The sequence below is a fragment of the Sminthopsis crassicaudata genome, chromosome 1 (genome assembly GCF_048593235.1).
Source record: "Sminthopsis crassicaudata isolate SCR6 chromosome 1, ASM4859323v1, whole genome shotgun sequence".
Taxonomy (NCBI): domain Eukaryota; kingdom Metazoa; phylum Chordata; class Mammalia; order Dasyuromorphia; family Dasyuridae; genus Sminthopsis; species Sminthopsis crassicaudata.
Genome location: NC_133617.1, coordinates 183,250,566 through 183,277,554, shown reverse-complemented (window position 1 = coordinate 183,277,554; position 26,989 = coordinate 183,250,566). Strand labels below are relative to the sequence as shown.

The window sequence follows — 26,989 nt, the reverse complement described above, 5'->3', positions numbered from 1 at the left end:
AATTTATAATGTCTCAATTCAGTTCCTCTTCAACTCATTCATGTTTTCTTTTTATATTTAGACTGACTGTTCTAAAACTTTTCTACTGTCCTCAAGTCCCCACATCTATCCCCATGTATCACCTGTTCCATTGAGAATTCTCAGAATTTGATCCATCAATGATCCTTTATTTCTTAAAGTTTCTCTATTATAACTCATACTGTCCATTTTTTTTAATCCAGAGGAAGTGTTGACCTCTTTTTTTGACTGTACTACTCTTCCCTATGCCCCCTCAGCAATAGACCCATACATATATTACCTTCCATACTGTTAATATTATTCCATTCCTGAAATTTTATTCTATTAATTATATCTATCTTAGAATAGAGTGATTTCTGTGTTTCTATATCAGTGTCAGTGTAGCAGGAGGTTTTCAAGGAACCATGCTTGTACCTGTTTATTATTTTTTCAATGACTTGGATAAAGGCATATAGATAGTATACTCAGCATACTCATTAGCCTAAATTTGACAGATGACACAAAAGTGTTATAGCTAATAGCTAATATATACTCATATTCCAAAAGTATCTTGAAAGTTTAAAACATTGAACTAAATATACTAAATAAATAAATAAATATAATAATTGAATTTCATTAGGGATACTTGTAAAGTGTTCTTGAATATGAAAGTCACCTTTACAAAGTATAATATGGAGGAGGCGTAAGTATTATGCAGTTTTCTGAAAAAATCTGGGGGTATTACTGCATTGCAAATTCAGTTTGAGTTATCAATGAGGTGAAATAGCTAAGAAAATCAAATGTAAACTTGGTAAATGTGAAGAAAAATACAAAAAGACTTGAGAGGTAATTTTCCCATAGTACTTTACACTGTCAGACTTCGTCTGGAATACTGAATTCAGTTCTGTGCTCCATGGTTTAAAGGACATTGATGAGCTAGGGATGAAGGACCTTCAGTCTGTCTCACACACACACACACACACACACACACACACACACACACACACACACACAAATGATCAGTGGAAGCAAACATGCATGTTTAGCCTGGAAAAAAGAAGACTTACAGAAGAATGGTAGCTATCTTCAAGTATTTGAAGGGCTGTTCTGAAAGCTGAAATGATTTTGAAAGATGGAATGATTTTATTCTAATTAACCCCAGAGACTAGAATTAGAAACAATGGGCAAGAGCTGCAGAGAAGCCAGCTTAGTCTTGATGTCAGGAAAAACTTACTAATGATTAGAAGTCTTCAAAAGTGAAGTGGGTTACCTTAAGGTATTCATATTTTGTAGCACTTCTACTTATCAAACTAATTTTGTGAATGAGTTAGACTAGGTGGACTGAGGTAACTTCCAATATTAAAAATCTATTATTATTTTGCCTACAATCATGATCAAGTCTCTCCTGTTTCCCCAAGTTGTTGACGTTTAGTTTTACATCTCCATTGTTGACCATTCTTTAAAGTTGTCCAAATGCCTGCTGGATATCCCTCCCAGATGGAAGTGCTTTTTGGTAACTTGAACATGTATCAAAAACTTGAATGTGTACCAAAACTAACATCATCTTTCCCCCCCAAAAAAACAAAAAAACAAAACTCCTCCTCCTTCTTTCTCTTTCTTGGTCTGTAAATGACACCACCTTTCTCTCAGATATCAATGCTTGAAAAGCCTTCATTACCTCTTCACTGATTTATTCCTCTGATTCCCCAATCTGATTATTTGGCAAATTCCAAATTCTACCTCCATGATATCTCTATTATTCTTTTTCATTCCCTGTACTTAAAGCTCTCCAAGATGGGAAGACCCACTAGCTCTTAATACAGTACACTCCACTTTTGGAGAGTTCTAATCATTAGAAAGTTTTTCCTGACACCAAGCCTAACTATATTGACTTCTATAATCTTATCCATTGCTCCTAGTTCTTCTCTCTGGTGTTAATCAGAACGAAACCATTTTACTACTGCCACTGTAGAATAGGGCTTTTTAACATTTCTTCTATTCTACTACAATAACTCCCAACTTGTCTTCTATTTCAGTCTTTTCCCCTTCTAAACAATTTTACAAATCACTTTAAGATTAATTTTCCTAATGCAATCTGATTATATTGATGCCCTGCTCAGAAACCTAAAGATCTCCATGGGTCTACTAATTCAATCTCAACTCCATTACCCTGGCTGTTCATCACATACAATGTTCTTATCTCCAGTTCCTAGATTTTCTGGCTTCAAGACTCAGCTCAAATCTCCCTTTCTGAATGAAAGGGTTTCCAGTCACCTATGTACAATTATTAAATTGGTTTTCTTTTCTTTTCTTTTGGCCATGGAAAACTAATTATTAGAGTTCTCCATCTCAAGTTTTTTTAAAAAGCCAACAATTATCTCTAAAGTAAGGCCAGAAATTAATTAAAATCATCTTATAGATATATCAAACAATACCTTTTAGGATAAATGAAAATAAAATAAAAAACAGTTCTAAGTTTAGAGACTTTGCCTTCTAGTTTAAGCTGTGATAAAGGTTACTTTCCAATACTTTGATCCGGTTATGTTCTATTTCTACTGTTTTCACAGCTTTGGTTTATATGTCCCAGTTTATTCTCCTCTCAATGACAACACAATTTTTATAAGCCATATTAACAGTAATTTAATGATTTTAATTTAATTATTCCATGATTTTTTTAGATGAGAAAGTTTCAGAGTAATTAACTTGAAAGCAAGTGAAAGATTAAAATTAATTATATAGATTTGGTAGACAATATATAATGTAAATGTCCTGAATAAATTAAACCTCACAATTGATAATATATATTATGTGAAGTAACTGAGTAGAAATTAAATATTAATTTTTGTGGGGAAATTTCATGTAACTTTTAAAAAATTATGTTTATATATATTTGAATTAAACAAAAATGGAAACTAGCATTAAGGTGAAGATCATTGCTATCAATATGAAGGCTTACTGACATAAATAAAGTTTTCCATAATTGAATTAGTAAAATTCATAAATTGTAAAATTGTAAAATATGTATAAATCTAACATCTTTCATAATTTATAATGACAAGAACCCCCCTTTTTGTTTTGGTATAGCTATCTATACACAAACATATCATCAATCTTTTGATTTCAATATCTATTTGATATTGAAATATTTTATATTTGAGCTGAACCAGAATATTTGAATAACAATAATACATCTGAACAATATTTTTCAATAGCTGATTTTGTTTTTATTTCTTATTTGTTCTTAATTTTCTTTCTTTTTTTTTTTTCCTCCATTAAAAACCTCAATGATGCTCCATCACAGCTGACGCAGTCAATAATGCAGCTGGCTATGGTTTCAGTGGAGTTGATAAGAATGGGAATTTCTGTTGGAACCTGCTTTCTAACCTAAACATCTGGAAGATTGAGGTAATTTTAAGCATTTGAACTTTTTTTCTATCGAGAATCAGGGGGGAGGTTTTGCACTTGTTATTAATGTTTAGATTTTTTCTTTCTTCTCATTTTAAGAATGGTGACTTCTTGGTAGTGACAGTGGCTCAAGGGCAAATAGCAAAGCCATATGGCAGATTGTTGAAGAATTATTCATTTTTCTGTAAATATCCATTTTTGTCTGTTCAGAAAACCAGAAGTCATTGCTTTACGTGAAAATATTTTACTTTTAAAAAAGATAAGAGGGGCAAGCTTCTGCAATGATTTGGAGTCTATATAACAGCAATTATACTTGTTTCTTTTTATGAAACATTTGTTAGAACCACAGATAGAAGGGATTTTGGAAAGCCCTTAGTTCAACTTTATTTTAGAAATAAGGAAACTCATTCCCAGAGAGGTAACTTTGCATGATTTATACATTTTTCAAGTGCAGAATTTCTATTGCTTTTCAGCTCAATAAGATGTTATGGCAAACAATAAAAATAAAGGTTCTAATATAAAAATATAAATTAGATTCTCAGTTGTTATAACTGAGACTTGATACAATGTTCAGAATATAACTCAAAAGGCATGATATGTCAAATGGAGATAAATTGGGGTTGCATTACACTTTAAAAAGATATATTTATATAAAGAGATTCAGAAATCTGAAAGAAGTTTAGTGGAGAGCATTTAGATGAAGACAAAAGGAAAGGTATAGTTTTCTAATTGGATTTTAAGGTAGACCATGTGGACAGAAAACAGAAATAAGTAAATTTAGGTAAGAAATCACAAACTTTCAGTACAGGTTTGAGTTGGCAGTGCTGGGAATCTCTAGTTAACCCAGACACCTAAGCAGTAATGTCAAACTCAAAGAGATCCCTGCAGGTTGAATATTGACTTAAAAAACCACAAATTAACATTATATTATATTTTATTTTGTCAAACATTTCCCAATTATATTTTAATCTGGTTCAGGCGGCACTTATGATTTATGCAGATGGGTTTATGAGTTTGACATTTCTTTAGAGCTCTCTGCCAAAATCAGATTATCTAATAAGTTCTTGAATTATCTTAAAGATAATTTCACCTTTCAAAAGAAGGTGGATGAAATAACAGGGAAAGTCTATTATGTATATTATTTTCACTAACAGGAAGGAGCTCATTACTGGAGTAGAATTTATTAAGGAGGGGGTGACCCTCTAAAATTGTGGTAGAGGAGAAAAAAAAGCCTGGAAGAATCTGTAATATACCCTACAGTAAATTTAGGAGAGTAAATTTCATAAATGTTCAGAGGAAGAATATATAGGATCCTGCAGACTAAAATTCAGACCAGGAGAGATAGAAAACTTTATATAATGAAATTTAGAAGACTTGAAGGCAAACAATTCTGATGTGTTTTTAAAAAAATATTGTGGTTATATGGGTGTAGTAATAAAATTCTCAAGAATGAAATTCTGAAGACAAAAATGCAAACAATTCTGATGATGAGGAAAAATGGCAGTTTTTTGAAGAGACTGGTTGCACAGATGCAGTGGATGTAGTCTGTTCTCTTTCTAAAAATGAGATCTGCTATATTTTAGGTGGTACTACAAAGAATTGATGGATGTTTTAATTCTGTTGCCATTGTCTCAATCCTCCCACTCTTAGTTGCTAATAATGAACACTTTAGATACATTTAATCATTTAACATCAATTTAGTTTTGTATGCTAATTTACTGCATAAATAAAGCAATAGCAAAAATATAAACATTTCTGCCTCTCTTTTTCCAATTCCTTTGGGGAGGCTTGTTTTCCCCTATATCATATCTATACTTGCATTCTCTCTCTCTCTCTCTCTCTCTCTCTCTCTCTCTCTCTCTCTCTCTCTCTCTCTCTCTCTCTCTCTCTTTCTCTCTCTCTCTCTTTCTCTCTCTCTCTCTCTCTTTCTCTCTCTCTCTCTCTCTCTCTCTCTCTCTTCTTTCTCTCTCTCTCTCTCTCTTTCTCTCTCTCTCTCTCTCTCTCTCTCTCTCTCTTTCTCTGGGTGCTATCAGCAAACTTAAACCAAGATCATGTTTACATTTATTGAGAAATAAAAGAGAGTGACTTTGGCTGAAGTCAGCAATTGCTTGGAAGTGGAATGGGACTGCCTTGAGAGGTGGAGAGTTTTTCTTTGGAGGTTACCATTTAGGTCCTGGAGGACTAGTCTTCAGGTATATTCTAATGATGAATCCTTTTTAGGTTGACATTAGACAAGATGATCACTTAGCCTGTTACCATTTCATAAATCTGAGATTCTAAAGTATTTTCTCTTTTACTCTCTCTATTCTTGAGTCATCATTTTTGATGTGTTTTCATTTTATCTTCCTTTAGTTAAGTGACATTCATACTTTCTTGGAATTAGGAATAGGAATAGGTGGCAAAGCTCCCATGTCCTGAGCCCTTTTCTCTCCAGCCATTGAATGGCCACGAGGAGATGACTTTTTGTGTAGATCTTTCTGGGCTATAGGGCTAGTGATCCATGCATGTGTCCTGTGGGTATTGCTTTATTGATTATTAAGTACTGGGAAGAGAATCCCTTGAAAGAAGAGGATCAGACCATGGAGGAGAGTCTATGTTTACAGGGAAATCAGGGAAGAACCCAGTGGCCACATACTTCCTCTACTTTTATGGAAGCCATGTGATAACATAAACATAAAAAATAAGATACTGACCACATTTTCAGAGAGGCAGCATAATGCAGTGGAAAGAGTATATTTTCTCATCAAGTTTTAGATTCATAGCTGCCTCTGATATTTAAATTGTTAGGTATTTAAGGGGCAGCTAGGTAGTATGGTAGATAGAGATAGAGTCTACGTTAGGAAGATCTGATCTCAAGACACTAGTTGTGTGATTCTGGGCAAATCGCTTAACCTTTGGTTGCCTCAGTTTCCTCAGCTGTAAAATGTGGATGATAATAATAGTGCCTTCTTAGTAGGGCTGTTGTGAGGATCAAAATGAGATAATATTTGTGAAGTGCTTAGCACAATGTCTGGAATATAAGAAGTGCTATATCAGTTCTTACTTTTATTCCTTTTGGGTGAATCATTTTTTTTGGGGGGGAGGCTTAGTTTTCTTATCTGTAAAACGAAGAGATGGGATTCTGTGGCCTCCTTGGACACTTCTAGGTCTAGATCTAAGAGCTTATGACAAAAAGGATGCCTAAGGAAAAAATTCTCTGATTTTTTTTGATAGTCCATGCTTAATGCCTCTAGGGAGGGAAAGTTCTCAGTGGCTTGCCTAATACACTATGACAGAATGTGCAGGCAAGCTTGTTTTTTTCTTTTTCTCTTAGAGTACAGTGTCAGCAATCAAGTGCTAGTTTTAACAAAAATGCCACCATCCATCCATTTTTGAGAATGTTCCATGCAACAAGAACAAAGAAAGCAGGAATGCTTGTGATCATTATGCAGTAATGCTGTGCTTTTCAACAACTGAGTGTCTGGTGTTTTGTGCAGTGCCTTTGCCCTTTCCTTTTCTGAGGACTACTATGCTGAGGATAACGGTTTTAGTTAGCATAGGCGTGAGTAATTTCCAGAACCTGTTCTACTAAATAGAAAAATAGTGCTTTTAGTAAATGGTGAACTTATGCTTAGCAGAACAAGAGAGAAGGTTGTTCATAGGGAGCTTTTCTAAATGTTCAAATGACAACCACAAGGAGAGATCTCATTTTTAAAGACTGTTAGTTGTCATACTTCAATTTAATTCATTTCAATAAACATTTATTAAGCTTGACTGTGTGTGGATAGAGTGCAGGACTTGAAATCTGGAAAAAACTCATTTCTCATTGTCAGAAACTTTGCTTTGTGACCCTGGACAAGTGACCAAACACTCTCAGCCTAGGTTTCTTAATCTGTAAAATGAGAATGGTAAATAGCACCTAATTTTTGATGTTGTCAGGATCAAATGGGATATATAAAGCATCTTTTACTCTTTTAAAATGCTAGCTATTATTGTCAAAGTGGCAGGCTCCCTTTTTCTACCTGAATGGTGTCAGGAAGCATATGAATCCTCTAGCTTCTTTTTCTTCTTTCTCAAAAATTCTTTCTTGTCAAGGATGTTGCTCCAGAAGACTCCATAAAATATTTCTTTCCTTAAAACTATTCCTACCTTATGTTTGGTGACCTTTAGTTCACATCAGCCAGATCCCAGATAAGTACTATTTTCTTTCTCTGTCGACGTTGAGATTTGTTGATGAAAAGGGATAGAATTACCTACTTATTTACCTACTTATTATGGAATATGATTAGAAAGAGAAAACTTGTATTCACTGTATATTTAATCCTGGAAGAGATCCCAAGCCAACTGAGGAAAGCAGCTTTGGTGTAAATAAGCCTGCCTTGAGGATATGCTTTTCATTCCACTAACCCTAAGGAAAAAAGGGGGTAAATAAAAACCATTAAGTTTATGAAATAAATACCCACAGCTAAATAGATGGATGTTCAGATTGCCTTTGAAGGAAAATCCTCTCCTGAACTCAACATCTTGTGCCAACATAAGGTTTTCCCATGGTGATGAAAAATCTGTTTAAAGAAATTTTACCTGGATTTTTAGCCTTAGAAGAGTAACTTTTGACTTATGAACTGATGTGTTTATGTATTTTTTTTGGGAGGGGGAGCTTACTCTCCCTGTACCAAGTGATAAAAGATGTACTGTGAGAACACAATTGGAGGTCTAATTCAGGATTTTCTCCATTCATAGTTTACCTGAGTCACTCCTGACATGCTTGGATGATTTAAAAAAAAATTTACATTGCTTATTGTGACTCCTTCATGCATGCAATCTCTTAATCCCCTAGGCAGCAATGGATGCTTTTTGAGCCAGTGTTGCTGAGTATGGCATTGGCTCCATAAGGATGACCTAGTTTGTGGATTGTCCACATGATAAAGAATTGTGTGTTAAGCTAGAGCTGTTACCCATGTGGGCGTGAAGTTCACATGATTAAAATTTTCCTGCAATAAATCTTGTGCTAATGTATTCCATTTTAAAATTCAGATGACTTTGAAACAAGAGTAGATGGAAAACCCACAACATTTTCCTTCTCTTCTCCCATGACTTGAAAATAATTTTTAAGAAAAATTGAGAGGTTGCAAAGCAAGTTTGGCCACATTTATAAACATCAGGAAATTTTAGTGTATGTGATGGAAATATTGAGTCAACCTTAACTGAAGCTAGTCATCCCTGGTAGAATATAATGACTGTTATTGCCATTTGGAATAGGAGTCAGTATTATTGGATGAGAATTGGCATTACTTAGTGTATTTTAATACCAATAATAGGTATTTCTTTCTTCTTCCTAGACTGCAACAAGTTTTAAAATGTACATAGAAAACTGGAATATTCAAACGGCTGCTTGGCTAAAATGGTAAGAAAAATAAAAAGCTTTATTTTACTTATGGAATTGAGACATATTTAAATGGCATTTATTAAGTGAATTTTAAGTGCAATCATTAATTAAATACCTGCCTTGTTCCAGACACTGTGATAGGTAATAGAGACACAGACAAAAGCGAAGATAGTCCTCAACCTTAAAACTTTATAATGTTTCAGTCATTTCCGACTCTTTATAACCCTATTCATGGTTTTCTTGGCAAAGATATTTGGATTGGTTTACCATTTCCATCTCCAACTTGTTTTATAGATGAAAAAACGGAGGCAAACAGTGTTAAGTCACTTGCCTAGGATCACATAGCTAGTAAGTATTTGAGGCCAGATTTGAACTCAGGAAGGGAGCATTTGTCTAATTTGAAAGGCAATTTCTTAACATCAAACAGGGTTTTCCTTGCCTAATAGTGGAAGTGGAATGTTTGGGACATTGTCTATATATACTTAAACAAAAGGCAATATTTGAGGAGGCCATGATTTCATGCTAGTCTACATTTTGAATGGGTATTTATAAAAGCAGTGGGACATCCCAAGCCTTTGCCTAGTTTACTTATGCCTTCTTTTTAGGAATTTGTTGATATTTTCCTGTTCTTTGCTACTCCAATGTTTTCACATTTTCTGCACATGATATGTAGGGTTACAGTAACAACTTTCAAAACCGATTTAAAAACCCATTTATCTATAAAATAGCAAACCATTTTTTGATAAACAGAATCTCTGATGGCCCACTAAGATTGATGTTAGAAAAGAGATACTTGTAATCAAATGTCACAGATTGTCTTTCTGCAGTATAATCTTGTTCATCTGCCCCAATCTTATGCTGTGAATTTCCTTTCCTGAAGACTTTGCATGCTTTTTATGTATTTTAGAAGTCATGATAATGTAAATATTTATTTTACTATTATTTTATTAAATGACTACACAACACTGAACATATATGAACTATTGCTGCTATGAACTTGCATAATGCCCACATATATGCAACATATATCAATCACCTTTTATAATTAATTTTAATTGTCATTAGGATTTGCTTTTATCTTTGTGTTTCTGTGTTTACTTTCCTGTCTGTCCCTCTTATTGCCATAGCAACTTTGAGCCAGGAGAATTTAGTGCAGAGGTTTTACTTGAGGCTTATAGATGTTAATAGTGAATATTTAGGCCAGTTATCACTAAAATGTTTGTTGACAGCATCTTATAGGATCTCTAAGTGAGACCACTATCAATTGCATATTTTCTCAAATGGGTAAACTGACTTGCTGAGCTGTTGAATGACTTATTCAAGGTCATATAGAGAAAGTGATAGAAACATTGTCAAAACAGAGGACAGGCAGTTCATCTGATCACCTTCCATTTCTTGGATGCTTCTTTCAACGCACAAAAATAGTGAGTCTGAATAGTTAATAGATAATATCCCATTAAAGTGCTTTGTCCACCCCTGGAATTTTTCAGATAAGGAAGCAGGTCCAGAAGGACATTTATGACATTTTATGACATACTAGGGCATTCTAGTCTATGACATTGAAGAGATTGACAAGCAGGTCTTCTGCTTTCAAATCCAATGTTCTTTCATTCATAATATGCTGGTTCCAAGTATTTTCCCCTCTGTTGTTGTTTTTATTAATTTAAATTCTTTTTTAGATTGTACATGTACATTCATTTAATGTATTTCTATATAAGTCTGATTAGGAAAGAAAAATCAAAACAAAAGGGGAAAAACATGAGAAAGAAAAAAGTAAAAATAGCGTGCATTGATTCACATTTAGTCTCTGTCGGTCTCTCTGATTGTGGATGGTGTTTTCTATCCAAAGTTTATTGGCATCCTGTCTCCAAGTCTTTAATCTGGTCTCTCAATTTTTAGTGTGGGCATAACTTATCCATAAATTCTTACTATTCTTTGTAGGGTAGGAGTAGTGGCAAACTGTTCTTTCTACTGAGCAAATAGATTTATTTGTTTTTTTTTTTTCCTCTTAAAAAAAGTGAAGTGATACATTAGAGTTGGGGTCTGGAGTCAGAAAGACTCATTTTCCTGAGTTCAAATCTGTCCTCAGGCACTTACTAATTATGTTATTCTGGAGAAGTCATTTAATCTCTGCCTTAATCCATTATGGAAGGAAACGGCATACCACTCTAGTATCTTTGCCAAGAAAATTCTATGGATGATATGGTCCAAGAGGTCATGACAACAGAACAATAGTAATTATTATGCTCAATATAGGAATACAAAGACCATTTCCTAAAGATCTTTCATTCTAACAAATTTCATGGGATTCATACTAGTTATATGTAGGGCTCTTGACTCAGATCATACTTCACAGATGAGTCAAGAGAATTTAGGAACTGAAATTTTATTTGAGACTTATAGCTGTTAACAATGTCACTTACTCCAACCAATAAATCTAATAATATCTTCACTGACTGTGAGTAGAAGGAAACTGGAAGTGAATTAAAAAAATACTGATTTATTGACCAGAATGGTTTCCAAGAGTATCTAGTAAGAATTGATTGGAACATATATACATATACTCGGATAGTTCATAAAATTGAGAACTTTGAGGTCTGGTTCCATTGACAAGAAATTTCATTCTCAAATATCTTTTAGAAAATAGGTTTCAAAACAATTTCCTCGTCTGATCCATGCATATGACTTGAAATAGCTTTTAGTACAAGAGGCTCCTAAGTTATAACTGTAGCATCCTGATATTTTTTGGGGGGTGGGGTGGGGAACTGAATGGGCCAGAATTGGTTTGATATGTTACTGTTTATGCTTTCTTCTTCCTTTTGGGATTTTTTCCTATTTTGTACTATTTGGGTAAATGCCTTGCAATGGAAGAGATAGATGTATCTTTGATCTGGAGCCTGTCAGGAAGGGAACTTATTTCCATTCTCCTTTGTGTAATCACAGAGGTACAAGACTTCTGCAAGAAAAATGATTCCAGTTTTTTGGGGGGTAGGAGGTAGGAAGGTTAATAAGGAAGACAGAAGTTTAAGGTCACTCCCATCAATATGTAGAGAGTATATAAACAGAGAGAAAAGTGAATATTTGGACCAAGAACGGGATTTCTTGTTATATTCACTTTAAAAGATCTTTATATCCACTTTAAAAGAAGGGCAAAAAAGAACTTTTAATGGGAAGCTCAGTGGTATTGGTTTGCTGGAAAAGTATTTCCAAAAAATGACACTTTACCTCTTGGTATTTGGATAATGACAGTACTACAGTATTCATTCAGTGTTTGAACTATGGAACATAAAATGACTTAGAGACTACTCAGTTACAAAATGTATTTGGAGCCAAAGTTTGGTGAGATTTTCTTAAATTTTAGTTTGCTATTTTCTAGCTTAGCTAGGTTGCATAGTGATTAGAGTATTGGGTATGGAATCAGGAATATTCATCTTCCTGATTTCTGTTCAGACATCAAACATTTCCTAGTTGTGTGCCTGGGCAAATTACTTAACTCTATTTGCCTCAGATTCCTCATCTGTAAAATTAGCTAGAGAAGAAAATGGTAAACTACTCCAGGATCTTTGCCAAGAAAATCCTAAATAGGGTCACAAAGAGTAGGACAAGACTGAAAAACAACTGAACATCAACAAAATCCTATCCTCTGTTCTTCATCCCCATTCTGCTTCTCCCAATGTGTACAATTGTAATTTATTCACTCTATTCGCTTTGTGCTTGGGGCTTCATCCTCATTGGTTGAGACAGTAGGCCAAACAATTAAATGGATATCAGATAAAGTACTTCAATAAACATGTGATAAAATTCCTAATCTGCTTTTGACTAGTTCAAGAAGAAAAAAGGTCTTTTGGAGGAAATGAACCAAGCATGTGTATAGTACAATGGGAAGAGTACTAGATTTGAAATAAGACCTGAATTCTACTTTCAGATTTCCTAATAATTTCCTGTGACTTTGGACAAGTCACTTAAGCTATGTTTAACTATAAACAAAGAGAGTGGATGTCTAAGTTCTTTTTCTAGCTCTAGACTCTAAAACAACAATTGCAAGGTGTGTAGTCCAATTCCTGCCATATGTTGTAATTCCTCTAGTCCAGCTCTTTGTAACCCTGTTTGGAATTTTCTTGGCAATGATACTGGGGTAGTTTGCCATTTCCTTCTCTTTTGAATTAAGGCAAACAGAGAGGTTAAGCAACTTGCCCAGAGAAACACAGCTACTAAATTTCTGAGATCAGATTTGAACTCAAGTGTTTCTCATTCCAGATTCAGCTCTCTAGCCTCTAAGTCACTTAGTTGTCTCCTAGAATATCATACGTTTTAAATAAAAGCTTATTGCCTTATTTCTAAAAATCTATGAGTCTTTATGAAATGATTTCTAGATTTGTGTAGGAAATCCCTGCAAGAGTATGTAAGCACATGCCTTGCCATTATAGTTATCTGGCTACCCAGAGATGAATAAGGAGACCCAGAGAAAATTTGAAAATAGTTCCTCCAGAATTCAGAAACAAAGATGAGTGCAGGAGTGACTTCTAAGTAAGTGTAAATAGTTGTGTCTCGGGCATTTCACCTGCAGCAATATTTGTGCATGACTCTCATTACAGTGTGTGCTATGAGCGGGCTCCCTGCTTCCCTACAGCATTAACGTTTATCCTGTCTGCATTGTGGCATGGTGTCTATCCTGGATATTACTTTACATTCCTAACTGGAATCCTGGTTACATTAGCGGCCAGAGCAGTAAGTGTCCTTTTGAGTGTGTGTGTGTGTGTGTGTGTGTGTGTGTGTGTGTGTGTGTGTGTGTGTTGGAGGGGGCATTCTTTTATTTACTTATTTAGTTCTTTTTGGGTTCTTGTGATATCTTTAAAATAATTTTTCGTTTTCTACTAAAATGCTAAAATCAAGGGTAGCTAGGTGATTCAGTGGGCAAAACTCCAGCTTTAAAGTCAAGAAGACTCAACTTCTTGAGTTTAACTGACCTTATAGATACATACTAACTTTAGTATCATTCTGGACAGTCATTTAACCCTGTTTGCCTCAGTTTCCTCACCCATAAACAATAAGCTACAGAAGGAAGTGGCAAACCACTTCTGTATCTTTGCCAAGAAAACCCCAAATGGGATCACAAAGAATCAGTTCTGACTAAGAACAACAAAGTAGGAATTTCTGGTAGTCTTACAAAGAACAGGATTTGTTTTTCCTTACTACTATTAATGAAGAAAAAGTTTCATAAGTAAACAAAGTAAAAGAATTTATAAGAGGAGTGCTTGACTCAATTAAGAGAACAGACTGTTTTCAAGTACTTAGTAGCATCCAAGAGCATACCAACCACCTGCTAATTGCAGACGATTACAATCTATTAATTAAAGTAGGTGTGGCAGAACAGTAACTCTACATTAATCTGGAGATCAGACTAACATAGAACAGCAGGCTTAATTTTCTGGAACACAATTTTGAACTCATAAATAATCAGGAGCTCATGTCCTTTGTAGGGGAAGAGTAAATACTTAGGCCATACTTAGGCCATGGTCTATTGATTTAGGATTCTGGGTAATATTAAGTTTACTGATTTAAGAAGTGTAGCTTTTTAGTTTCTCCTTCTAACATCCAGTTTTTTTATAGAATTTATTTTTATAGCATTGATTATAGCATTCATTCATTATTTAAACAATTGTTTTCCAAGCACTTACTGAGAACTAGGTTGGAGACAAAGCTGAATTAGACATAGTTTCTGCCCTCAAGTTAGTAGGAGAGTTTTATAAGATGTAGTAAATGATCCTAATATGAATCAGTCTGAGATAAGTGCCACTAGAGAGACAAAGATATAAAGTCCTATATCTTCAGAAAAGGGAGATTTTCCAGCTGTGGTGATTAGGGAAGCTTCAGGAAGGAAGAATATCTGAGCTAAAGTGTGTTTCATTCCATTTGGAAAAAGTGGCTGGGAGTTTGAGTATTGAAGGAAACTTATCAGTTGAACTCTAGCTTTGGGAGAGAGCTGTCCAGGGGCTAGGGTTCCAGGCCGGAATCAAGAATATCTGAGTTCAAACCCAGTCTCAGACACTCACTTAATTCTGTTTGTCTCAGTTTTCTCATCTATAATATGAGCTGGAAAAGGAAATGGCAAACCACTCAAGTATCTGTGCCAACAGAACCCAAATGGGGTCATAGAGAGTGATTAAACAACAGCAACCATTACTTTTGGAAGATAAATAGTAGGTAACACTGAGAGTGGAGGCTAGGACTGGATTGTATGGGTTTCACATGCTATGCTAAGTTATCTAGATCTTACTCAGGAGACAGTGGATTGTCATTGAAAATATTTAAGCAGCAAAATTAGAGCCATGCTTGAGGAAGATTATGTCAATGCTGAATATGGAATGGACTGTAACTGGGAGAGCCTCAAGTTAGTAGGTATCAGATTATAAACTGGAGCTAGGAAAATAAGAAGATAATTAAAAAGCACCACCCTAAATTATGATACTTGGGGAGACAGGTAAATGGCAAATAATGACTGATTGAAGCCAAATAGCACTGCTCATCTCAGTAATCCCAATGTTTATCATTATTACTCCGTTATCCATGAAGCATTGAAGGATGTTAAGTATACTATTTAATAATTCAGGGAAGCATGTAATCATTTTAATCATGTTAATAGGGTTGTTGATTAACATATTTTTAAAATTTTTTCATGAAAATGATAAAAAATAATGTATGCTCAAGCCTTAAGAAATTAACTTCATTTATTTGGAATTTTTAATCTAAAACTCATTTTCTAAAAGTGCTAGATAAATAAGTATTACAGGCTTACCTTACTCAACAATATTTATTAATGGGAAAACATTATGTTAGGGGAAATCACCATTATGGGGAGGGAAGAGGGAGAGATTGGATGTAGAAGAGCAGTTACTTTCTTTATTAAAGAAAAATTATTATTTATTTTTAACAGTTTTTCTTTTTTTTAATTAAAGCTTTTTATTTACAAAACATATGCTTGGGTAATTTTTCAACATTGACCCTTGCAAAACCTTCTGTTACAAATTTTCCCCTTCTCCCCATCCCTTCCCCTAGATGGCAGGTAGTCCCATACATATTAAATGTTAAAATATATTAACATTTTTTCTTTAAATTTTAAGTACCAAATTCTCTTTCTCCTTCCAGTCTCTCTCACATACTCCTTGACAAGGCAAGCAGTATGGTATCCATTATACATGTGACATTATGCAACATATATGAACATATTAGCCACATTGCAAAAGAAGCAAAAAAATAAAGTGAAAAAAAATTATATTTCAATTTGCACTCAGAATTCTTCATTCTCTGACAATGGATAGCATTTTTATCATGAATCCTTTAGAATTGTCATGAATACTGATCACAGTAGCTAAATTTTTTAACAGTTACTGTTACTATGTGCATTCATATACTGGTTCTGCTTCCTTCACTATGCATCAATTCAGCCAGCTGTTTTTAGGTTTTTTTCTTTTTCTCTTTGTTTTTTAGATTATACAATCAGTTACTTTCATAAAAATTACATAAATGAATGAGTTGTTGAATAATGTTACATTAAAATTTTTCAACTTTGAGTGATATGATATATTATTGTTGACATTAATGTAGCAAGGTACTGAAGATGCTCTCTAACTCATATATGCATTGCCTCATGGTGCTGCTGGCTATCTTTCCCTCTTATGCTTCTAGGTAGACATTTGAGGGTTTTTTAATCTAATGCTAGATTGCTCTTGAGTCCCCACTGGTGTGCTTCCATACATGATTATCTGGTGCTGTAAATTAGATACAACTGAATTAATTAGTTTTTAGAAATTTTAAGGAGTTGCCAGAGGTTCAAGGTCAGAGAAAGCAAGATCAGAGATATAATTTGGATTAGGACTTCTTATGCCAAATTCAGAATTTTAACCATCACACTACAGTATTATTATTATTATTATTATTATTACTATTATTATTAACAACAACAACATTAATTGTATTTATACAGTGCTTTAAGTTTGTAAAGCACTTTATACATATGATCTCTTTTGAACCTCAGTACAATCCTGGGAAAGAGGTGTTATTATTATTTCCATTTTACAGAAGAGGAAACCAAAGCAACTAGACATCTTCACTATGCTACCTAGTTGCTTCTCATATGGAGGCATTGATGAAAGTAACCTTAGGCTAATCTCCTTTTTAAAATAAGAATCTTTAAGAGCATCATTCATAGATGCTCAGAGATCATCCAACCTTTTTGTGAATAATTCCCAGGCTCTCGGATTAAAGTTTTGGTTCTGCCTCTTACTATGTGACCTTGGTCTAGTCATGTAACCTTTTTGAACCTAAATTTACCAAATCCACTAAAAGCCTATGCTGATGCCTCATAGTGCTTTGGATATAGCTCCTGGCTTTTTAAGACAGTGCCAGCAGAGTGTGAGCTTTGAATGTTTTACCAAGTTGGAAAGACTTCAGGTTTAGGCAGTTAAATAGATTGTGGTTTACTGGCCAGCCTTAGTTCAGTGAAACTCTTGTTTTCTGAGATGTAGGGGAATTGTGTTTTGTGTTATTAGAGACAGGAAAAATCAAAGATCTTTTCCAAGTACTGAAATTCTATTTGCCCCCTCCCCATTCTCAAAAGTTTGTTTGAGAATGGATGGATGGATGGATGGATGGATGGATGAATTCAGGAATGAGTGAGGGAAAAATGTATTAAGCATTTACTGTGTACCAACCAAGCACTATGCTAAGTATTTGGATACAAACAGGAAAAGGTGATAGACCTTACTAACTCATTATCAAATAGAGAATAAATGCAAGAATGTTCAATTGCAAATCTGATAGAAAAGGTCCAGAAGTCTCAAAATTGCTATGATAAAGTGGAAGAAAAAGCTCAAGGTCACGTGACAGTACCAGGGAGTATCATTGTCAAGACAGATGTTAATATATGGGGCTTTTCCATCTTGTAATTGTCTTAGCCAAGTTCATGGTTAGTCAGTCATCTTCCATCAGATGCCCACTGGGATCTAGAAAGGCCAGAGGTGGAGGAAAGGCAAAGTGCAGGGATGGGGAAAGGAAACAAGATGAAGTAACAGAATGAGTTAAATAACATTTTGTAATTGGACTAAGTTGCAAAGGACTAAATAAATTCATTAAAACTTCCTGAGGCAGCCTTATAGAATGGCTCTGATTGTTAGAATTTTTTCTTTGTATTAAATGGAAATATTGAATGGGAACTTGCCTCCTAGTTAATTTAACCCTATATTAGTCTTAATTCTGTTCTTTCCTAATGTCTCATAGTGAATCATTGGGTAGATTGGACATAGAGATGAGATAGCTTGACAGCTTCCACTGTTATTTCTGTTAGCCTTCATAATATTGCTCTAGAATATTTGAAGAATGTTTATTTTCCTTTCTCTTCCATGCATACAGATGAGGACCACCTGTAGACATTTCTTCCTCTCTTCGGAAACTCTCAAGACAGCTTATGATGTCGTCACGTGGGCTTCCACTCAGCTGGCTGTCTCTTACACAGTGGCACCTTTTGTCATGCTGGCAGTGGAACCAGCCCTCACTTTGTACAAGTAAGTTTCCATCTCTTAGGAGTTTCGTTTTCTAAACATTGATTGTGTCCAGCATTTGGTTTGAGAGCTAGATAATTAGGTCTATCCATAAGGTAAGATCCAGATTTGCTGATATTTTAAAGAATTCTGTGGAAGATATTTCTTGGGGAGTATTATCAGAGACAGTTTCCAAGATCCCAACACTTGAGAAAGATAAAAATGCCGAAAATGTTAGCCTTTTATAATATACTTGGATCAATCATAAATAATAAGAATAAATTGGATGGGAGGGAAAAGTATATTCCTTTGGAATCCAAAATATTGTACTCTCAATATTAGGATAATTCATAGAACTTCTAATCCTGGAAGAAAATGTTCCAAGCTGCTATATTCTTTCCTCCTTTCTGGATTGGCCAAATTAGCCTTTAGCCCTCTCTTTCCCTCCCCGTTTTAATTGTTCTTTTTTGTCAATATCCTCTTTCTGAAGGCTCCTTCCTTGCTTGTCCTTCCAATTTGACGTTATTGCTACTAATTACATTTTACCTTTTCCCCTTGTTTTTGTTATTCATTTGTATCTACTTCTTTGTGACCCCATATGGGCTTTTCTTGGCAAAGATATTATAGTGGTTTGCCATTTTTTTCCCCTCCAGCTCATTTTACAGATGAGGAAACTAAGGCAAACAGGATTATGTCATTTGTCCAGGGCCACACAGCTACTGAGTGTTTGAAGCCAGATTTGAACTCAGGAAAATGAATGGCTCAGGGCCCCTGACTCTGTGTACTATGGGATTACCTCATGGCCCCTCCTCTTGTTTGGCTCTTACCAAAAATCTCTGCTGGGACTTATCGTTCCCTCTGAGATTCCTGGTAACCACAGAATCAGCATATAGGGTTAAACTCCAGACGATCATTCTTGAAGTTTTTGTTTTTATTTACTTCTCCCCTCCAGCCCGAAATGTAGATAGGTAATCCTTATTTATACACCAAGGGAAAGAAAAGAAAATACACATACAAGTTTGAACTCCAAATATTACAGGGGAACAGATTGAGAACCGAAGGGACTTCTGCCATTTTCTAGTTGGAAGGTACTACTGCACAATACTAAGACCCAGGTATTCTGACTCCATGTCTGCTGCTATACTTTGGCTTCCTGGTTCTTAGTTCTAGTCCTCCTGGATTTTTATGAGGACAGAACACAGTTCTTCTCTTAAACACTCAGGTAGGGTTCAAACATCATTTTAAAAGCATTAAAAGAAATAAAAAGCCTGAAATGGTTGTTTTGTTTAACTGTTCTTTCTCAGACTTTCAATCTCTTTCACTTCTCTTCCCCCTTACAGTCTAGGGAAATCTTTCCTTGGTGAATGTTAGAGATATGTGGAGGTCATGGTGACATGATTATTCAAAGTGTTGCTTGGTCAGGATTTTTCACTGATATCTCTGCCTAAGGGATCTTTGGAAAACAAAAATTAGGCAGACATACAATTGCTTTCTTCTCTTTCTATTGCCTTCCCCATTTAGGAGAAAGATCCAAAAACCAAAATTCTCAAAGGGGAGGCTTTGTAATACAAAATATATAAAAAAGAATTCCTCCATAGTCATTTAACCACTGATACAACTACCAAAACCTATTAGGAGAAGTTAAAAATGGGAAAGGGGAAGGTATGAGCATCTTAATATTGAATTCCTTAATATTTAACTGTGGGATAGATCTACGTACTGAACCTGTGATTTTACTAGTACAGGGAATCCTCAGGGGAAGAAACTCATCTACCATTGTAGGTTACCACTTTTTTATGCAAATTATAGTTTTAGAGAGTTGTCTCTGGCATTGAGAGTATATTTCTTGCCCAGGATCACACATCTCATTTTTGTTGAATGCAGGATATGAATCCACTTCAGCTCTCTATTAATGCCATAGTGTCTCCTTTTCTATTTCATTTATTTCTATATAACCTCTCAACAGGACATTGGGTGAGCCTTCCTCCTCTTTTTCATATGGGAAGATTGAAGAGATTAATTATGGAAAAGAATTGGGAGAGGTGATGTCTATTTGTTTAGTTTCCTCTCTATAGAGAAGGCATTCCCTCTCTTAATTAATCTCTAGGGAAGTGATTGTAGAGCACCATTGAAAGTGAAAATTAACAAGTCATTTTGATCTGGAAAACTGGTTTGATTATGTGGAACAGAAGACAGAGGTTACCTGCTAGGGCCTAGAAGATGGAGAGTCAGACAGAGATGTATTTTTGTCTACCTTGAGCTAGAAAGAGTACTTGGGATAGAAGCTTCTATATAGGACCAAGTACATAATTAAAATATAAAAAGGACAGGATTGAGATGAGGATTCAGAAGTCATTAGTTCTTTTCCCCATTCATTGTTGTTAAGTGCTTCATTGACACATATTTCCTTCAGGAGAATTTATCTGTTCTTGAATCCAGGTGTGACAGGCATTTAAATGAAATTGATTAACTATAGATTGATTAGGAGTGAGGGCTGGAGACATCCTTCCCAGTCCCCCTCAGTCCCCCTCCGATGCTTCAGCCTTCAGCTACATTTCTACTGCCACAGCAAATAGCCCTGTCCATGAATTAAAAAGCATTTCTTATTCAGCTTAATTGTTTTTCTATTTAATTATTAATATTGCAGCAGTGTTGTTGATGGGTTAAATAAGGTTTTATGGGCTGGCTTAGGAATCTGACCACCATTTCAAACATTGTATTTATGGGAAAATAAGTTCTGAATTCCAAACTGTTGACTTACATATGCCCTTTTAGAATCCAAGCCCTTTGTAAATGAGGAAACATTGTATTTAGGTTTCTTTATTTTTATTAAAGAAAAAGAAAGAACATGAATCAAAATAAGATTATTTCCAGAGAAATATAGTTTATGTACATTCATATGTATATGTGTGTATATGTTCTCTTTTCTTCAGGCCCAGGATATTAAAAGGAAACTCCTTGAGAATAGGGATTATTTCATTCTTGTATTTCTATCTTTGATACCTAACATACTACCTAAGAAGAAGTGCTTAAAGAAGTCCTTCAAGCAGTTAATTAAGAATAAAATAACTGCTTAAGACTTTAGATTTTTTTTTTTGGCGCTTCTAAAATGTGAGGATATTTTTTGGGAGAAAACTATAAGATTTCTATATCTGCCAGCTAGATTTCCTCTGTTACATAATCACTAATATTTACATAGGCTTTAAGTTTTGCAAAGTATTTTGCTCGTATTTCTCATTTCTCATACTATCTCTGATATATTGTCAATTAGGTACTAGAAAGGGACAAACACAGATAAATATAATTGTAGAATAAGTTCAATTTGGAACTATTTAAGAGTTTAAGAAGTAATTTTTATGTGACTTTTCTTCTTTGTCACAGATTGCCTAGTCTCTGTGCATTGGGAATTGGAATTGAGGTGTTAGTTGGATATGTCTTCTTTAAGCCTATTCTTCCCACCAGTAATGTTGCCCATAACAATAGCTTGCTTTCACCCCCTTCTGAAATCTTAAAATCATTGTCTGTCCTCACTGGAATGAATTGACTTCTCGTTATCCAACCTGGTTTGAGGAAAAAAGATACCAAATTTCTTCTTTCCTTTGTAATCCTGTTTCATGAAAAAGGGACAAAACCCTTTTTTATAAGTGGATTTCAAAGAATTTTCTACTAAGGACTACAGTAATACTTTTTAATGAGCCCAAATGGAGTTTTTCTTGGCAAAGATACTGGAGTAGTTGTCATTTCCTTCTACTAATTTTATAGATGAGAAAACTGAGGCAAACTGAGGCATTCTTGTACAGTCACATAGTTAGGCTGAGACTAGATTTTAATTCAGGAAAATGTCTTTCTGATGCCAGACACAGCACTCTATTTACTGTGCCATCTAGTTGTCCAGAGAGAAATATAGAAGAGTTAAAATAACCAAATCAAGAGAAATTAAATTTGCAGGGATCCTGGACTTCCAGGAAGTTTTACTAAGAACTGGAACATATTCTGTTCTTCTTGTCCTCTGACTTCCTGGTCAATTCTCATACTTTAGAATCAAATTTGTTTTTATTGACTCTAATAGTAATGATACCTAGCATTTCTAAAGCACTTTAAGCACTGAAAGGGACCTGAGAGGCCATTTAATCCACTATCTTTATTTTAAATTAAGTGACATACCCAATGTCTCACAAGTAAGGAGTACGTGGTAACACTGAGATTCGAACCCAACTCCTCCAATTCTAAATTGAATTCATTTGGAGTGCCCTACACTGCCTCTCAGGTCTTCTATTAAGTCCTATCCAAACTTTTTAAAACCTCTTTTCAAAAGGTGGAGGCAACATAGGAGAGTGGAAAGAAATAGGTTTGGAGTCAGAGGACTTTCATTGAGATACTACTTTTTTCACTTAGTATGACTTTGGCCAAATTACTTAATTTCTGGGTTTTAGTTCTTTCATCTGTAAAATGAAAGGGTTGGATCTGCAACCCCTGTGTGTGTGTGTGTGTGTGTGTGTGTGTGTGTGTGTGTGTGTGTGTGTGTGTGTGATGGATTCTTTTTGGTTACAGAATAATATTATTAAATGCATAAAATAAGATTTATGGAGTTATAAAAGAAAAGTTATATTGAAATAAACCTCTAATTTCTTTTCTCCATCCAAGTTCATAGACCCCTCTCTCCTGAAATGTATCTATAGATCCCTTGAGTGTCCATAGCTTTCGGTTAAGTACCCTTGGACTACAAGGTCAGATTTTGTTCTCTCAGACTGTGATTTTTATGTCTTTATCCTCTTCCTCCAAGGGGAAGCAGATTCCTCAAAACTCCTCTTCTCCTTTCCCTCCTGCCACTTTCCTGCCCCATTTCCTTCAGCTTAAGGCCTCTTAGGGAGGATCCCAGATTCTTCCTCATTCACTTTCTACCATTGGCTCATCATGCATGAATTGGATCTGTTAATTTACATCTCAAAATATCTTTCCAACTGAACTAATCTTTATTAAACATTTTCAATCTCTACAAGGAGGTTAAATTAATTTTTTTTCAAACTCCAACTACAGTGCCCAGGCAAACTGGATCTTATAATATAGCAAACTGATACTGTCAACTTTACCTTCACTTCACAAACAATGAAGAATACTTTAACCTATTGCTAATCGAATATTGTCATTAAAAGTAACTAATCTGGGCTATGCTGACAGGGAAGCAAAATTAGTAGACTTCAGGGTCTTTCAGTGGATAAGCCGAGATGAGTAAAAGAAGTTGAAATGACTTGTGTCTCTGTATCAAACTGAAAAAGCTACAGGGGTAACTTTTATACCAAGTAAATTATTACTTTTGGATTTCTAGTCACTTGTTTGGTGCAGAATATTCTCAGTGTTTGATTTTTATACAGTGGTCTTATATAACAGTTGTGCTGCAAAAGAAAATTCTATTAATTGTCCACTTGCTTGATAATTTAAATTTTAATTTCAGAGATGCTTTTGTTTTTATTTTAAATTCATCATTAGTTGGTAGTGTGGCCACATTTAGCTTAAAGTGGTTTTTAGTTGTCTGGATTCTATGGTAGAATTCCTCTGTGAATTCTGATAAGTCAAAAACCTGTAAGACCCAGTTGTGTGCACCCTAATGAAGCAGTTAGATGGTTCAATGAACAGAGTACTTAGGTCTACAGTCAGGATGATTTAAGTTTAAAGCTGCATTAGGTATTATCTAACTAGGAAATTTGGGCAATTCTCTTAAACTCTCTACATCCCTTTCTTCAACTGTAAAATCAGGATAATTGCAACTATCTCACAGAAGTATTGTGATGATCAAATGAGATGACATTTAAGTAGAGTGTTAATCCAGTGCCTGCCACATAGCAGGCATTTAACTGCTAGTTAAATGGTTGAAACAGACATTGTTCCTGGGAAGAGTTAGGCTAAGAGAAAGATTACTGCCAATGAACAAAAATAAAATATAATTTAGGGAATAATTCCTTAGTGCAAGTCTAGATTTAGGAAATAATTTGTTAATCCAAATAACTTTGAAGAGAGGTGTAAATATTTATCTTTCTTTTTATAGCACAGCTAGCTATTTGCTTATTCACCTTAACCCTGCCTATTAGTTTAAAAAATCCTTTTCATATCTTTTGTTATTAAGATACAGATGAAAATAATAAGTATTTGCTTTAGATTTAGAGGGCCGATGTTCAAATTCTATTGTGACCATGGTGAACTCACTGGACTTCTCTGGATGTCAATATCTTCATCATTAAAGATTTGATCTTGATCTCTAGTGATATATTCAGTTCTGAATCTCTTGTTCTTGTTCCTCACGGAAATTAATATAATTTCCTACTACTACTACTACTACTACTACTACTACTACTACTACTACTACTACTACTACTACTACTACTATTACTGCTGCTGCTGCTGCTACTACTACTACTACTACTGCTACTAACTACCATCACCACTACCATTATTATTACTACTACTTCTACTACTTTCACTATCACTATTATTACTATTACTACTATCCCTATTACTATTACACAATTATTATTACTTGTACTATTAATGATACTACTGTTACCACTACTTGAATGCATTTCTCATCTCACCTAAGCAAATGCCTAGTTACAACATCATATATATTTCCTATGTTTATAGAAATTATTCATAGAGTAGCTGTCTGACATTCTATGAGAATTTAACTTGGGGGGACCATGTAGGAGTTTCTAAATGAGAATTTCAAGAAATAATGTATTTTATTTGCTTAGTACCATTATGTCTTTAGAATCATAGGAGCTAATTGAAGAGACATCAATTCTTTCTTTATCATATGTCACGTATATTTGTCATATATGCCTGTATTGCAATATTCTGTTCATTTCCAATCCCCCCAAAGAATAGGAAAATTAAAAATTCTGCCTATGCAAATAGGCAAATATTCACATGCCAGAATATTTGTATAAAGTACTATTTTTGCAGAATTAATTCTGAAAAAGGAATTTTGGCATTCTTCACTGAGAATAAAAATAGCTTGGTGGAAAAAGAACAAATATTTCCAATTAACATTAGTGGGTGGTATACCTGAGTTGAGCAATGATAGATACTTGATAAATGTTTTTGTCAGTAATGGTTAAAAAAAGTTTTTTCAAACAATAGAACCAGATTTTCAAAATTGCTTCTTACTGATTTTCTTTCACTAACTTGAACTTTGCACACCACTATAGTGTATATATATATTCATGATTGGGAAAGACCATTCAGACTTGGAGCTCAATAACATTGGACTTACTGCTTATAACTTTGGGTATCTCTTTAGCTAATTTATTTGTTCATTCATCCAATCATTTGAAAAGCTTTTGGGTGATTAATTAGCCTGATCTGAAAATGAAGGTTATAAGTAAAGACCATTAAATCAATATCCTTACTAGTGTGTTAGGCTTGTTCCCTTCAGTGCCTTTAATCTGTTGCCCTAGCCATGGCTAGCTGTCTCATAAATACATGCCATTAATCTCAGTGGGTCTTTTGATATGAATGACACTAATATTAAAAACAAAAACTAAAACTAAAACAAAACTCAACATGTTCTCTTTTTTTTATTTAGAATTTTTTTTCCACAGTATATATGCATGAGCAAATTTTTTTTTATAACATTATCCCTTGTAGTCATTTTTTCCAAATTATCTCCCCCCTCCCTCCACTCCCTCCCCCCGATGACAGGCAATCCCATACATTTTACATGTGTTACAATATAACCTAGATACAATATATGTGTGTAAATACCATTTTCTTGTTGCACATTAATTATTAGCTTCCGAAGGTATAAGTAACCTGAGTAGATAGACAGTAGTGCTAACAATTTACATTCACTTCCTAGTGTTCCTTCTCTGGGTGTAGTTGTTTCTGTCCATCATTGATCAACTGGAAGTGAGTTGGATCTTCTTTATTCAACATGTTCTCTTAATTGTGATCTAATAATGTTGATATTGTATGCCCTCTTGCACTTATACTATTATGGATGACATTTTTTGTGTGCTTTTATTCCTAGATCCTTGTATTTTCATTTACACATCATAAGCCTCCTGATAATTCTAATTCTGCCCATCAAACCACAAACCAAAAGGCAGTCTCAGACTCTGAATTCTTTTCATAACAAGGAAAAAACCTGATACATCACAAGAAAACTTGGACAAGTGAAATGCCTGTACCAGAATGGAAACAGGGGTGTGTATTTTATAATGTGGAAACATTAAAAAAGACCTTGGGCTTAAGTGATTTTCAGTGATCCAATCAGAAGGCTGAGAGACAAGGTTTATAGCCTTCTGATTTTAAAAGCAGGGAATATTTTTTATAAAGTCTTTTTCATGTATTTAAATCAGTCATATGTATAGTTTGTTTTGATATTTTATAGGATATATGAGTGTGAAGTGAGTGTGTGTGTGCATGTGTGTGTGTGTGTGTGTGTGTGTGTTAGTACAAGAGTTAGAGAGGCAGCCCATTTTGGGTGTTTATTCTTTGGCTGTTTAGGGCATTGCTTCATATCCTGGCTCAGCCATGGTGTTCGACCACAAGAATCTGGATGTTGAGAACACTGGTGTGGGCTCCAGCAGGAAGAGGGAGATTGCAGAGAAGGCTATCCCAGCTTGTCATGGCATTCTGATGCCAGAAAACACTCAGGACTGGGATATTCCTTTGGAGGTTCTGACTCTCT

The 26,989-nt window shown here is 34.7% G+C and overlaps 1 protein-coding gene across 1 annotated transcript in view; it reads left to right on the top strand.

Annotated features, from left to right (window-relative positions):
* Positions 1-26,653, top strand: part of MBOAT1 (membrane bound glycerophospholipid O-acyltransferase 1) — a 114,346-nt gene extending 87,693 nt beyond the window's left edge. The window contains exons 9-13 of the mRNA XM_074272528.1: positions 3,299-3,402; positions 8,721-8,785; positions 13,363-13,495; positions 18,176-18,327; positions 26,327-26,653. Of these exons, the coding sequence (XP_074128629.1) occupies positions 3,299-3,402; positions 8,721-8,785; positions 13,363-13,495; positions 18,176-18,327; positions 26,327-26,447 (575 nt within the window). The 3' untranslated portion in view covers positions 26,448-26,653. The remainder of the gene's footprint in view (positions 1-3,298; positions 3,403-8,720; positions 8,786-13,362; positions 13,496-18,175; positions 18,328-26,326) is intronic.
* Positions 26,654-26,989: the final 336 nt, after the last annotated feature.